This window comes from Podarcis liolepis, assembly GCF_965112155.1.
Source record: "Podarcis liolepis genome assembly, chromosome: 7".
NCBI lineage: Eukaryota > Metazoa > Chordata > Lepidosauria > Squamata > Lacertidae > Podarcis > Podarcis liolepis.
The window spans coordinates 57,276,531-57,291,408 of NC_139561.1; the positions used below are offsets into that span (position 1 = coordinate 57,276,531).

Genomic DNA, 14,878 nt, shown 5'->3' on the forward strand with positions numbered 1-14,878 from the left:
TTTAGTATAAACTCTGTTTTATTATTACAAAAGGTTGACTGAAGGGTTGCCATGCTGTTTTTAAATGATACCTGTCAGAGGCAGCTGTGGCCCCCTGAGCCTCGCCCAGCTCCCTCTCATCACATCGGGATCAGCTCAGTTAAATGAAGGGCTACTCACACTTTGCACCAAACAAAACCAAATTCCGATTTAGAAACCCAAACCCACCAGCCTGAATTCCTAATGCAAACCACGGGCAGTTCCATGCACTTGATCATTGGATTCCAAGAGTCAGCGTTGCAACCACAAAGTATTTGGAATTCTCGAGCATGGGATGAGGGAACACAGGGAGGGTCCAGAGATGTACAGGCTGGGAAGGAGGGAGCCAAGAAATGGGACCCATACAGGAGAAGCCCAGTCCCACAAGTCCCCCTCAGTCCTTTTCTGCCCTGAGTTTGCCAAATGCAGCCCCAAGAGTTTGTTTAAAGGGTGGGTGGGGGAACAGATGGAGTTACATGGGAAATTTGACACCAGATGCCAAATTCCACGAAGGCATTACTATCCAGCAGGTCTCCGGGCCTAGAAGCTGAGATGGTCCCCACCCCTTTCAGAATTGCAGAGAAGGCAAAATTTCAGCAGGTGGGGGGTGAGCAGGCTCCCCCATTATTGCAGTCCACAATGCTATGGCAAGGCGCCTGCAGAACCTGTGAGTTACCAGGCTGAGCGCATCCCATCAGCCCATGTGTGGCCACGCACCAGGGGCTTCATGTACTCCTGGTTCTGATACACAAACGGGTAGGTTGTCAAGCATCTCCCTGACCATCACACATGACTGATGGATGGTCTTCAGTTGGGTTGTGCTACCTTTTATAAGCAACCTTCTCATGATTTGAACTCATAAAAACACAAGACGTGCCTGCTTTATCGGGTCATCTAGTCTTGTTCTCACAGTGGCCAACCAGATGCCTGAGAGGTAAACTTGAAAGCGGGGACCTGAGCACATGAGCCCTCTCCCGTCCTGTGGTTCCCAGCAACTGGCATTCAGAAGTATTGCTGCATCCAAACGTGGAGGCATGGTGGATCCAACCATAGTAGCCATGGTGGCTAATAGCCATTGATAGCCATCTCCTCCACCAATCTGTCTAATCCTCTTTTAAAGCCAACCAAGTTGGTGGCCATCACTGCATCTCCTGTGGGAGCAAGTTGCATCGTTTAACTCCACATACCTAGGAGCAGAATGCACATGAACTGGCAGAGGGCATTAGGCAGGAACTACTCAGAAATAGGGTGAGGGGGCTGTTACTGCAATACTAATATTAATTAGCCTCCATATAGAACTTTCAAGTCCTAAAAAGCGCTCCACATATATTATCTTGCAATCCTTGCAACGCCAAAAGGCATGTGAGTGTGATCATCTCCGTATTGTAGTCGTTGCACAGAATAAGAGAATTGGAAGCCTGCAGGTTTGTGGTAGAGGTTGTTGTAAATTTGGACTGGAGACTTTCCAGTTCCTTGCTGTTTCTTTTTGTGACACCAGGAAGGCATGGGAGTGAGACCAATAATTGCAGTGCTGGCTGGGATTCCATGGCTATCTCAAGTTTTATAATACAAATCATATACAAATACATAAACACACACACACACACACACACACACACAGGCACACACTGGTCAGTCTCAGAGGATGAGCTGCATCTTCAGGGGTGTCTCTCCCTATACCATTGGTCTCTTCCATCACCTTCCCACGAGATCTTTTATTCAATCATCAGTTCAACTCCTGAGACATGGAAGAACCACTTTGATGGATTGACCTCAGAGATTTCAACAATGAGATTCCCCCCTCCAATGTGTTGATTCCCCGCTCTGTATCACTCATTATCTCCATCTATCTGAGTTGAGGTCAGAGGTATTGTAGTTAACTTCCAGAGGAGTGCTGTGTTTGCGGAAACCGTGTCGGTCAGCTGTGGAGAGGCATTAGCTGGACAGGAATTAAGGCCAGAGCAATGGGAGGGTTTGAACAAAAATCTAGTCCAATCCTCTGCAACGAAGGATTCTTTTGCCCAATGTGGGGCTTGAACCCACAACCCTGAGATTAAGAGTTTCATGGTCTACTAACTGAGCTATCCCTCAGGTTTAGTTGATTCTTGCTTTTTTAAAAAGTATCAGCGATGATTTATGGACTGGAGCTGTAGAGAAAGGGAGCCTTCCATAAAGTTTAGCAACTCCTCCATGAAATCTCCCCCGGGCCTATATTTAGCCCCCATCCTAGTCACCAAACCTTTTTGCTGTGGAGACCAGAACATGGAGGCCTGGCTTCCCCTTTCCCAAAGTCTTCCTCACAACTTCACATTCATTCTCCCTGGCGTTGGCAAAAGAAGAGGCCAAAGACCGTTCTGCCGCTCCAGTCACTTGTGCTAAGCCCACAGGCCCTGCCCAGCTCCGCCAGCATCTGGTGTCTCTGTCACAGCCTGGAGTGTCTCTCCAGTGGCAGCTGCTAAGGAACTTGGATCTGCAGGTCTTCGTCTTCATCCAGGTCACTGTTGCCATCGCCAGGGTTGTCAGGGCCAAAGCGTGAACCACGAATCTTCCCAAAAAGGGGGATGTTCTGCTGACGGCGAAGCCTGTCCCAGGAGAAACGAGATTTTTGGCTATTATTATTATTAAACAATAATGATGATGATGATGATTGGTGGTGGTGTTGCATTTGTGTCCTTCATTCCCATCACCCAGTGGCCTTCAATGTGATACAGTCAATAAAACAGAACAGCGACAGCATATTTCAGCTATCAAATGCCGGGGTAAACAGGAATGTTTGAAGATAGCCCTATATGGGCTATTGGGCCATGCACCCCTTGCACTGGTGCTATGCTGCAACCATGTTCATAGTATGCGCTCCCAGGGGGAGTCCTTTGTGCATGCTTCTCTGTTCCACAGTATATATACAAGTGCAGGATGACCCCTGCCTAGGCATGTAACATCATCTTTGTTCTGAATTTAATGTACATTCCCAAAGAGGAATTCTGTGTAACTCAACAGCTTGATTCGAGGAGGTTTGAACTGTAACTGGTCCAACAAGTACCTTTTTTTTAAGCTCCCAGGGAATAAACATTGGTCTCCCTATACAATGAATGAAGTGGCAGAACATTTGAAATATAGTACAACAGATTGCATCGCTTTGAACTACAAGTAGGGGAATCGCATTTTTAATGCTCCCCCGTTAAAAATCCTCTGCAAGCAGCAAAACAGTATAGCTGGCAAAAGGCCAGGATAGAACCATTCCTGTTGGGCTCATTTTTGATTTGCAGGGCATTTTTTAATATAAAAGAACACTGTACGTGGTATAGAATTATGTGAGCCCTGCCCCCTCACCCCCTGCAGTCTGAAGTGGTAGCGAACGTTTGACTTCTTTTTCCTGCATGTGCAGATCAGCTCCCATGCCGGCAGATGGAAGCTGCAGTCCAAAATATCTGGAGGGCACCAGGTTAAGAACACAAGTCGAGCCTGCTGGATCAGGCCCACCTAGCCCAGGATCCTGTTTGCACAGTGGCCAACCAGATGCCCCAATGGGACACCAGCAAGTAGGACCCAAGCGCGAGAGCAACTCTCTCCTCCTGCGATTCCCAGCAAACTGTGGTCAGAGGCATTCAGAGGCTGGGGAAGGCTGTGGTGGAGACTGAATAATTCATCGATTTCCAACCCCTCCTTTTGTTTTAGCTTAGATATTCAGCAAGAAACTAACCTTTCCCATTAAGGTCTATGAGATATAAATAAATCTATTCCCCCACCCCCAGCTACTGCTTCATGTTTAAACTTCATCCAGCTAAGTGGGTGTTACATGCTGATAAAGGCAGATCTGGACAGACCGTCCCTCAGTGGCTCCAAGCAGCACTTAATAGACTTTTGATTAAAGCAAGCAAAGTTCACTCGAAACCCTTTTCAGATTCAGGGTGCTTAACCAACAGCACATTATTGTCTGGAAGCTTTTATCAGGGAGTGGGAAGGCAGACACAGGGGCCTGGGGGCTGAACTTAGACATCTAACACCCCCGTATTCAGTAGTCCAATAATACACTAATAATATAAACACCACCAGCAATTAGTTGTCTCACGCAATTAGGGCTTTATTGTGAGAATCGTTTATATTTGTACGATTCTTATTCTTTGTGTCTGCGTAGAAGAGAACTGTGACCCTTCCCATTTTACAACACAATAGGGAAAGAAAACCTCTCTGTTAGAACTGTTGCTAATCCTGCGCCCTCCTTCCCCCTCCAAAAAACCCCCTTCTGCTACAAATCATGGCTGTTTAATACTGGTGGTGTGATAGGTTGTAAACCAAAGAGAGAAGCAATTACCCAGATGTCCTTTTTAGACAGATGGGACAGTGGTGGAGGAAAGACTGGTGTTAACAAGTGGGTATTGAGGACACATTAGGTGCAGCACCTGTGTATATACAGTGAATCTGGGGAGGTTCACGAAAGGCTTGGTTTTCTGGTGTAGTGTGGTGAGTTATGAATCAGGGAGCCCCTTGTTCGAATCCTGCCTCTGCCACGAACTCACTGGGTAGCTCTGGGCAAGTTGCCTTCCCTCTGTCTTCGGCTGTAGTCCAAAACCTCTTTGTGCTGGTCTGGTGTTGGATTGGGTAGATGTGCCCCTCTAGCCAGTCTTGCCACCCTCTGCCAGTGTGGAATTTCCTGTTCCAGACACTGAATGTTTAGGATCCTGCCTGGCAGCAGCCTGTGGAGATCCCCAAACCTGGCTGTTGTAGACGAGGGTATAGCCTTGTGCTTTTGCAGCTGTGGATTCACCTGCCCCACACATGGTATCGGATGAGTGACAGGTAGCCATGGCCGTGGGGCTGGGAAACAGCCTTGTGGGCCAGATTAGAAGCTTGGTGAGGTCTAATTTGCCCGCAGGCCAGAGGGCCCCCGTGCCTGCTGTATAACCTAGGTCAAATTGCATGACAGTAGAGTTTTAAAAATAGGAATCAAGAGTCTTGAGGGAAACATAGAGGTCTTTAAGATGCATTTAAAACTCACGGCTGCCTCTGCCCCTCGAACCACCCAGGGGAGGGCATTCCTAAGGGGCCTGTGGTGGTGCTACCACTGAGAAGGCCCACTAAAAACCAGCGGATTTTAAACCTCAGTCTGGTCTGCACTTGGGGAGACACTCCCTGTATTGGGTATCCCAGTCCCAAACTGCTTAGGGCTTTTCATGTCAACAGAAAGGCCTTGAGCCTGGCTTGGGAGCTAAGAGGCAGGCAGACTCATGACACTGCAAAGGGGTCCCAAGGCTCTGCTTTGGTGGGAACGCGGAAAACGTTTGCTGGGACTGGTTTTGGAGGAGCCCACAGCTCCTGGAGACTGTAGCCTGTTCCTAGACAGCAGAGCAGCGTCTCAGCCCTTCTGCTCCCTTCATAGGGGGCTTTGTTACCCTTCAGCCTCGCCAGTGAGGCATTCTCAGCACTGTCAGCTCATCCCAGCATTAAATTCCACCCATGGAAATTTATGTGCTGGATTTCCCATCTGAAGCCACGCAGGAGCTCGCAAGGAGGACGCCGCTCCGATAATTCTCTAGGTGCGGCAGCCTCTGACTCCAGTTGCTTTTTACTGGAAAAAGGCATGAATTATTTAAGGAAAGAGGGTGGTGGGCTCGGCGAGGGAGGGGGAGGGAAGGCTCCATTATTCTCGTATGATTTAATGCCAACCTCCCCAATAAAAAGGAGGAGATAAAAATCATCGCTTTCTTTCCTTTCTTTCTTTTAGAGCTCAGCTGCCTCCTCAAAAGCTCTTTGGATCGAGCAGAATCGATTTGTCTGGCAGGCAACCCAGTGTTTTATTGCTAGAGAAACATGCATGCATTTTTTTTTTTAAAAAAACTTTTTAAAGGCAATAAAATATAAGTCTCTCTTAAAGGTGCTTCACTTAGCATACCATGGGCCCTCTGACCCTCATGCTTCCATGCTTCTAGATCTCCTTGAGGAAATGGGTGGCGCCCTTGAGACCCCTTTCTCTCCCCCTTGCTGTTCTTCATTCCCACGCAAGGCCCTCCACTCCCTCTAGTGGAAGAGGACAGCATGTGCAAGGGGCCTCTGCCACTCACCTTCCGACTCCTGCTGGTCCAGTGTTTCCAGTTCCTTGGCAACATTCCACTCTTGTAAACGTCTATCAAGTCTCCTTTATGGCCTAACCTCTTGAGGGAAGGAGCTCCAACTCTTTGATCATTTACTGTATCTCCCCTCGCTCTAACTAACCCATTTTTTTAAAAGAACTTGTTGAGAATCCCACAGATTCCATACCATCCAACTTTTTCTAACGCAAAACCGGGGATGTGGGTCTTCCAGGATGTGCTCCCGGGGGAGTCACTTGACCCGGATCTCACACTCGTCTTTCCCACCCCCAAAGCACTGGGGGGGGGGCATCTCTTTCAACCCTGGAAAAAGCACTTTTTCGGGGCAAGAGCACGGTGTGAGATCACGGCACCCAAAACGGTTGCCGAGATCTTGCATGAAAAAACGGGCTGTCCTGTTTTCCCTCCAGGGCGCTTGGAAGGAATGAGATCCCTGCAATTCAGAAGACAGGAGCTCATTTTGGCCTTTGTAAGAAAACCTGCAGGATCGGGCCAAAGGGTCCCTGAGCATCATCTTGTCCAATTCACTCTGCTCCCTCCTCTCCCTCTGACCACTCGTCCTTGTCCCCCCTCAGGCTCTGAGCCTTCTTCCCTTGCAGTTTCCTCAGCTGGTTCTTCCCACCATTCCTCTGCGTCCAACCAGTCTATGATTTCTTCTATGCAAAGTAAAACTGATGAGCAATGCTGGGTCTGTGAGCCCTTTACCAGTCTTGGGGGCACAGGAAAATGCACAAGCCTGCCAGCCTCTGGAGCCAGCCCCAGACTTCCAAGCTGGCACCTGCAAACAAGCCCTACTCACGTTTATTCCCCCTTTTAAGTGGGGCGAAATATGAGCACCTGAAAATCAAGTGGCTTTCCCCTGCCTTTAGTCATGTATGTTTTGTGTCACAGGGCCAAGCTGATTGCAGAAGCGGCTGCAGCTGTCATTGAGGGCAGTGGTGCTGGGGGAATGTTTTTAAGGGCACAAGGGGAATCGGCCCACCCTAGTATCCACAGGGAGATTGCAAGGGACCCTGGGGTTGGAACTGACTCAGTGCATTTGACAAGGCCCTAACCGCATGGGTTAAAGGATTGAGTTCCCCCCACATTTAACCTCCCAACCTGCCTCCAGCGAACATGACAGAGAGAAATGGGGCGAGGGTGACCGAAAGCCACCCTCCAGGCTCTGTAGCATCCATCACTGTTCTCTGCTGATCAGGCACGACATTCCTTCCCCCCTCCCACCCTCTCATCCGCAGCCCGCGGCTGACAGGTAAGCTGCTGAGAAACGGATGGCTGCAATTTGAAGAGTTCCCCTTGATGCTCTCTTCCAATTTATCAATGAGATCATTCTCCCACCTGGCTCCCCTTCCCACCCCCTTTCAACCCTTTGATGCAACCTTCCTTTCCTGGAAAGGACTCCCGCTTCTGCAAGGCCTCCAGGGAGACAACAGTTCGTCCAATTAGTCTTCGAACAGCGCTTAAGAGCTAACGCCCCAGCGCTCACTCTCGTTTGCAGTCTAAATTAACCCACAGCTGATTTGCATGTTCTCTTGTGCTCGCAAACTACCAGGAGTTGGTTCAGGAGGATGCTTTTTCTAAAAAGGCAAAGATTTCAACTTCAAATTAGGAACTGGAGGATGCGTGGAACAAATCCAGGAAGGGAGTTCAAAGGCGAAGGATGCTAGTGTGGTTGTTAAAGTTTCGGACTAGGATCTGGGTTCAAATCCCCACTCGGCCAAGAAATTCACTGGGTTGCCTTGGGCCAGTCATGTGCTCTCAGCCTAACCTACCTCACAGGGTTGTTGTGAGGTTGAAATGCGGAGGAGGAGAACTGTGAGCTCTTTGGAGGAGAGAAGGTGGGATACAAATGTAAGGAATAATAATGCAGCCATCTGCAACAGACTGTCCTTCAGATGCTTTGGACTGCAGCTCCCATCAACCCCAGCCAGCTGATGTAATCCAAAACATCTGGAGGGCACCTGGTTAGAGAAAGCTGTGTAAAGCCATCAGAGGCAAGGAGAGAGCAGAGCTGAGACAGCCATGGATCCACTGGATCCTAAACTGGTTCAGTGAGCAAGAGGTTGTATTGGGGTCTGCTCGGTGTGCCTGACGGAGGTTAGGATTGTGCTTGCAGCCACCTAAAGCAGTTTGCTAATCCAGGAAGTCTGTGTTTCTGTTGTCCATTAATTCTGCCTTTATGGATCACCCTGTTACCAGCCCTGGATTATGGAATCTGAACCACAGCATGCAACAAACAGAGAGCAAGCGCATCAGAGAGCAGAGAGAAAAGTGTGGGGAGAACAAATAGCCAAAGACCACTCAAATAAGTGAGCCAAGCTAGATGCTGCAGAAGAAAGCCACCCCTGCCTCCAGGCACACAGGAGGAAGGCGCCACTCAATTTCTCTACCCTGGGCATACCCAAATGAAGAAGATGTGATGCATGTCCAGCAATAAATTATTTTGACTTGTCTGTGCAGCAGCTTCCTAAAGAGGCAAGCCTTTCTAAAACACTTAAAAGTGGCCTGCCTCTTCAAGAGCTGCTACAGAGAAAACCTCAAAAGAAAAACTGGCTGCGTACGCAGCACCTTTACTCGTGCACAGATGAATACTTTGGGTTTTGCAACCGGCAGTGCCACCTGATGTCACAGTCATCAAACAACGAATGTGTATGTGTAAAATAAACAGCCCACCGTGCAAAAGCGGAAGACAACTTTGCAGGGATGGAATTTCATTCCCCCGCCCCAAATACTCTGCCTCTAAATACATCAATCCCCAAGTACTGTAGATCCACCGCTTGCTTTATCATGCCCGTCACATCGTTCTAGTCCCTTTTCCTCCATCCCCGAGCTCATCTCTCACCTTCCCTAGCCTGATCTTTGCTTCCCCCTACCTGGACTGCAGGTGCTCCAGCTGAACTTGGAGGTTCTCACTTTGCTCTGTTTGCTCATCAAGCGACCTCTGCAATTTCCGTGCCTGGTTGTGGGCCTCGTCAAGCTGCAGAGCAGACAGAAACACAAGAGAAGTGAGGGCAGCAACCCAGCCGGGGAAGGTGGAGTTGAACCCTCACCACCAACACGCTTTTTGCCTTATTGTCAGCCAGACAGCAGCAGCCAAGTCTTAAGTTGGATGCTAGAATCAGCAGCACACAAGCCATAGTAGTAATTTACACACACCTTGTGTGCAGTTTGATCTTGCTCTGACACAGCTCTCGCTCCCCAAAAGGCAATCAGCTGTTTGGTTTTGACATACTGCTTGCCTCTTCAGAAGCGGTAGCTTGCGCACAGGTAATTCAAATGAATTTTGGGCTCAACACACAGTGTCCTCTAACACAAGTACATTGTTTTTTGGGGGACTGGGTTCTGGGAAAGGTCCAATCCATCTTCACTTATCTCCATACCTTGCAACAAGGCCAGTACCAAGCAGAATGCAGAACCCGGCAGCCACGTCTGCCAGCCTGCCAGTTCCTTGATATCCTCCCCTCCCATCATCCTTGCAGTTCCAGGCAGCCAGCAAAAAGCAGAAGGGATTACCAAACTGCAAGGCTGTGTTTGGATTAGTTGTGGGTCACCAAGCTGTGCAAGCCCAGCTTGCGATAAAACAGCCATGCAGACAAATGGGCAATAGGAAAAGCCAAGAATTTTTTTTACTCTTATATGACTTTTCACTATTGGGCATATATTGAGTCCGATCATTGGTATATTTTTGCTCTGGCTGGTAGCCCTAACCCTGAGATCTCAGACAGAGGACCCTTCCCCAGCCATAGCTGGAGATGTCAGGGATTGAACCTGGGACCTTTCACATGCAAAAGCACATGCTCCACCACTGAGCCAAGCCCTTCTCCACACAGATCATGCAAAATGTGGCATACAAAGGCACATAACTGCATCATTTCGAAAGCTGTAATCCAGAACATCTGGAGGGGACACCCAGGCTGGGGAAGGATGATTTCTACCAATCCAGCTACTCAAATTGAGGGTAACCCTAAGCAAATCACTTCCCTAGGCTTGTGAGGTAATAGACATGATCTTAAAATATGCCAGGCTCCATAGGAATTTAGAGTTTCAAAAGCCATGCCCTGAATGGTACCCAGATTTGAGCAAGGAGGAACTGACGCTGCTGTGTTAGTGTTGAAATATGCAGGCCTGTCCAGATGAAACAGCCTGTGCTGTCATCATATAGGGACAACAGCAGGAGGACGAGGCGGGTGGGGAGTTGAGTGGAAGAACAGAAGCAGGTCCCAAACCATCTTGGAATGGTGAACACCTGTTCCCCAGAGTAGGTGAAGCTGCAGGGTCAGGGAAAGGGGACACAAGCGTGGAAGGTGCAAAGGGTTACCTCGTCCTCCGCTTGGGCCAGCTCCTTCTTCAGCTCCTCGACTCGCAGGCGCAGCTTCTTCACCTCGCCCTCGTGCTGCTCCACCCGGCGGTTCGCGTGGGCCAGCTCGGCCATCTTCTCCTGGCACTGCTTCTTCATCTTGGCGTGGACATGCTTCAGGTCGGCCAGTTCCTGTGGGAGGGAAGGGCGGTGAGGGAGTACTCAACCTTCTCTGAGTAAGGAAGCCTGCTGCTGAGGGTGTGTTTTGCATGTGTTACAAAAATTAGTGCCACTTTGCCTAGTCTCCCCGGCCCCACCCCCACATTTTAAAGGCAAAAGTGGTGGTTTCTACTCTTGTGCCACCTTCAAAGAGGAGGTGCAATTTGTGTGTTTTATACTTAAGGATCTCTGAGCATCACCCCCCAAACTATCAGTATTTTGCAAGAGGAATTTACTTGCATATTGGAAATATGAGTTGTTGGTTTTTTTGCAGTTAGGGAAGTGATGAGGAAACACATTAAAAAGCATGGGATAACCATCAATTGATTGGAAGAGGTGTAACCTTTCTGCAAACAAGTTCACCCAAAAGTGCCAATATTGTATAGTGGTACCTCGGGTTACAAACACTTCAGGTTACAGACGCTTCAGGTTACAGACTCCACTAACCCAGAAATAGTACCACGGGTTAAGAACTTTGCTTCAGGATGAGAACAGAAATTGTGTGGTGGCGGCGCGGCAGCAGCAGCAGCGGGAGGCCCCATTAACTAAAGTGGTACCTCAGGTTAAGAACAGTTTCATGTTAAGAACGGACCTGCAGAAGGAATTAAGTTCTTAACCCGAGGTACCACTGTATAAACCTCTGTGCAAGGTTTGTGAAATTAAATCTGGACAAATGCTCAATAAACAGGTCATCTGGAGGAGTCCTGAGTGTCTCTTACCGAGCTCCTATTCTGCACAGAAAAACAACAACCAAAGAGTCTGTGGCAACTTAAAAGATGAACAGATTTAATGAGGCACCTGTTTATGCCACAAGACTCTTGTGTCAGCTTTTCTCCAGAGATGTTTAGGGTTGCAACTCCCATCGGTCTCATTCAGTGCTACAGATGGGAATTTTAGTGCAAAGCATCTCCGGAGGGCAGCAGCCTGGGGAAGGCTGCTCTATATTGTTTTTGCTGCAACAATGTAAGGCAGCAGCCCTGTGGAGATTACTTTGAACTCGTCTTCGATCTCTGTCTCTGGCAATGGAAAGGGTTGGCTGCCCCCTGGTGTTGACTATCAGAAAGCAACCTTCAATGCGCCTCTTAAAATAAACCCCATCAGCCTTCATAGAATCATAGAATTGTAGAATTGGAAGGTACCACAAGGGTCATCTAGTCCAACCCCCCTGCAATGCAGGAATCTTTTTGCCCAGTGTGGGACTCGAATCCACAACTCTGAGATTAAGAGTCTCATGCTCTACTTGGCTTGGCTCCTCTTTGAGTGTTTCTGCCTGGCTGAAATATGTCTCCGAACTCCGATAATATTCTTCCGTGTCTGGATGGAGAACAGAAATGCGTGGGTGTGGGTGCAAAAATCTTTAGAAAAAATACTGGCATGGAGAAGGAAATAAAAACAGTCCAGCATGCTCAGGGGGCAGCAGAATACTGACTTGTGTGTGAAATGGAATGGATGATGATGAAGAAGAAGAGTTTGGATTTGATATCCTGCTTTATCACTACCCGAAGGAGTCTCAAAGCAGCTAACATTCTCCTTTCCCTTCCTCCCCCACAACAAACACTCTGTGAGGTGAGTGGGGCTGAGAGACTTCAAAGAAGTGTGACTAGCCCAAGGTCACCCAGCAGCTGCATGTGGAGGAGCGGAGACGCGAACCTGGTTCACCAGATTACGAGTCTACAGCTCTTAACCACTACACCATCCTGGAAGAACACATAGCTGACAGGCTGACAGAACAGAAGAGCTCCATGCTGCAGTGCTTTGCTGTGGGTCCCAGTTATTTATTTAGGAACGTCACAGCTGAGTAAAGCAGCAGTGAGATCAGCTTCTTGCAGTGTCCAAAGGTCAGCATTGACAAGTGAGGTTCCCTGAGGTCTGAAATACTACCTTCCGCCCCCAGGGTGATCTCCCTCCCTTAAGCTTATGTCACCTTGTTCTTCTCAAACAGCTCCGCTTGGATGGTCTTGAAATCGGTGTCGAGGGCGCTGACCGTCTGCCTCCTCTTCCGGGCCAGAACCTCCTCCACATCCTCGATCTGCGCCCGCAGCTTCTTGTTCTCTCGCTCCAGGTTAAGCTTCTCTGTCTCCAGGCGCTCGCGCTTGCCCCATTCCGCCGCGTTCTCGGCCTGCAGCCGCTCCATCTTTGGGGAAAGGAAGGTGTAAGGGGATCAGTCTTGCTGCTGGAAAGATGTCTGCAGAACCAGCTTCTCCATTATTTAATTTGTTAGTCTCTCTTTTTCCTTTTTCGCCATGGTGACTCAACGAGACGTACAAAATGAACCAAACATACATAACATTAAAACCAAGGAAAAATATTACATTAGAAAAATCCCACCCATTCTAAGAGGGCATAGATAATTAAAAGCCAAAGGCCTTGTTAAAAAGGAATGTTTTCTCATGGTGCCTGAAAATATGTAACAATGGCGCAAAAAGAGACTTCTTGGAGAGAGCATTCCACAAGCGGGAAGTCACCACTCAAAAAGCCCGTTCCCCAAGTTGCCACCTTCTGGCCTTCTGTGGAGGGAGCACATGAAGATAACGACTGCAAGATCCTGGTCAGTTCGTTAGACTACCCATGGGGCATTAGTAGCCAGTGCAAAAGAGCAAGCTGAACAGGCTGCCTGATGTCTCCAGATGCCCGGGAGAACAGGAATGTCTTTGTCTGCCACCTAAAAGTGGACAATGCTGGCATTAGCTGGGCCTCCTTGGCAAGAATATTCCACAGCCAAGGGGCCACCAGTGAAAAGGTCTGTACTTCCACTGTCTGAACAGAACACATATCAAGGAGGCTATAATTATATATATAATCCAATAAAGCCATGTGTGATGTGCAAATCTGTGTTGCTGCAAGGGTTACTGGGATGGACACAGGAAGTTTTTCCAAAGGTGGAGGTTTTGGTTCTACCTAGGCCAATGCTGGCTACTCTGCTTGGAGAGCCGCTGCCAAGATCTTTTCCAGCTGAGCAATCCGAAATCTTCTGAAGCGGAAGTGCCAGGAAGTTAACCTGGGATTTCCTATCTACAAAGGATGCTCCTCCACCACCCTTTCTGCGACTTTGCCATTTGGGGCAGCCCAGTGTCTCAGTGACATCTCTTCCAAGCTGTGTGTGGACCAACAAGGCAACTTAACACTGGCCACCTGCAACCAAGTCTGAAGTCAAACACCACGGCAAACAAACAAACAAATCACCACGTCTGCCTCAGAATTTGAACTCACATCTCCAGATGTCAAAAGGAACAAGTTTGAAAGCTTTTGTACTAGCAGAGCCACAAAAGAAATGTCTGGAGCTCAGTTTATTTATTTATTATATTTATATTATGCCTTTTCCTCAAAAGAGTTCAAGGTGGTGTACGTGGTCCTCTCCCTTTCCTATTTTCTCTTCACAACAACCCTGTGAGGTAGGTTAGGCAAGCTGAGAGGCACTGACTGGCCCGCCCAAGGTCATACCCAGTGAACTTCATGGCTGAGTAGGGATCCGAACCCTGGTCTCCCACGTTCTTGTCTAGTGCTCTTGTCTAAGGACTACACCACACTTTAGTGGGGCAACTAAGTGAGCAATGGGGAAACAACTTTCCCCTAATTCTCACCTCTGATCGCAACTCAGCTAATTTCTTGTCCATACTTGATCGAGCCCCCAGTTCGTCTTCCAGATCCTCAGAGATGCGCCCCAACTCGTCTTGGTGGATCTCCTTGAGAATGTTCAGCTGTAGAGAGATTGAAAAGAGCAGTTGGAAATTACCTCTGGTGTCTGTGGGGAAAATCAATAGCAGCACTTTAAAGGCTGGAGAACAGACTTCTGCCATATTAAGAGCAGGGGCATGGCAGGGAGCTGCTGTGTTGATAAGAAAATCTCCTGCAGTTCTCCAATGTTTCAGAACCCCCCTGTGCTCATATTTATACATTTCCCCCCACATTTAAAAAACGTTTTAAAAAGAATTTGCTTTAAAATGTAGATTTGCAGGAGTGGCTGCATGAGGGCACTTTCTCAAGAATGATGACTCAGGAGAGGGTGATAGTAGAAAATCACTGTTTAGGGCTTTAAAGGTCAGCACCAACACTTTGAATTGTGCTTGGAATGTACTGGGAGTCAGTGTAGGTCTTTCAGAACTGGTGTTATGTGGTCTCAGCGGTCACTCCCAGTCACCAGTGTAGCTGCTGCCAACTGCTGGAACAATGCAATTCCAGTTTAGCTATGAGTTTCCTGCAGGGGACTGTGCCAGCCCTACCTAGAGATGCCACTGAGGTCTGAACCTGGGGCCTTCTG

General features: G+C 48.4%; 1 protein-coding gene across 2 annotated transcripts in view; it reads right to left on the bottom strand.

Annotated features, from left to right (window-relative positions):
* CCDC102A (coiled-coil domain containing 102A) overlaps nt 1-14,878 on the bottom strand; it is a 37,389-nt gene continuing 22,511 nt past the window's right edge. Inside the window, exons 5-9 of one of the 2 annotated variants that reach the window (XM_083511477.1) lie at nt 14,202-14,318; nt 12,545-12,754; nt 10,423-10,593; nt 8,978-9,081; nt 1-2,600 (exon numbers count right to left, since the gene is read on the bottom strand). In XM_083511477.1, the coding sequence (XP_083367603.1) occupies nt 2,474-2,600; nt 8,978-9,081; nt 10,423-10,593; nt 12,545-12,754; nt 14,202-14,318 (729 nt within the window). In that variant the 3' untranslated portion in view covers nt 1-2,473. Of the gene's footprint in view, nt 2,601-5,726; nt 6,734-6,776; nt 9,082-10,422; nt 10,594-12,544; nt 12,755-14,201; nt 14,319-14,878 lie in introns of those variants that run through there. The other variant, XR_014528130.1, reaches the window with a different exon arrangement.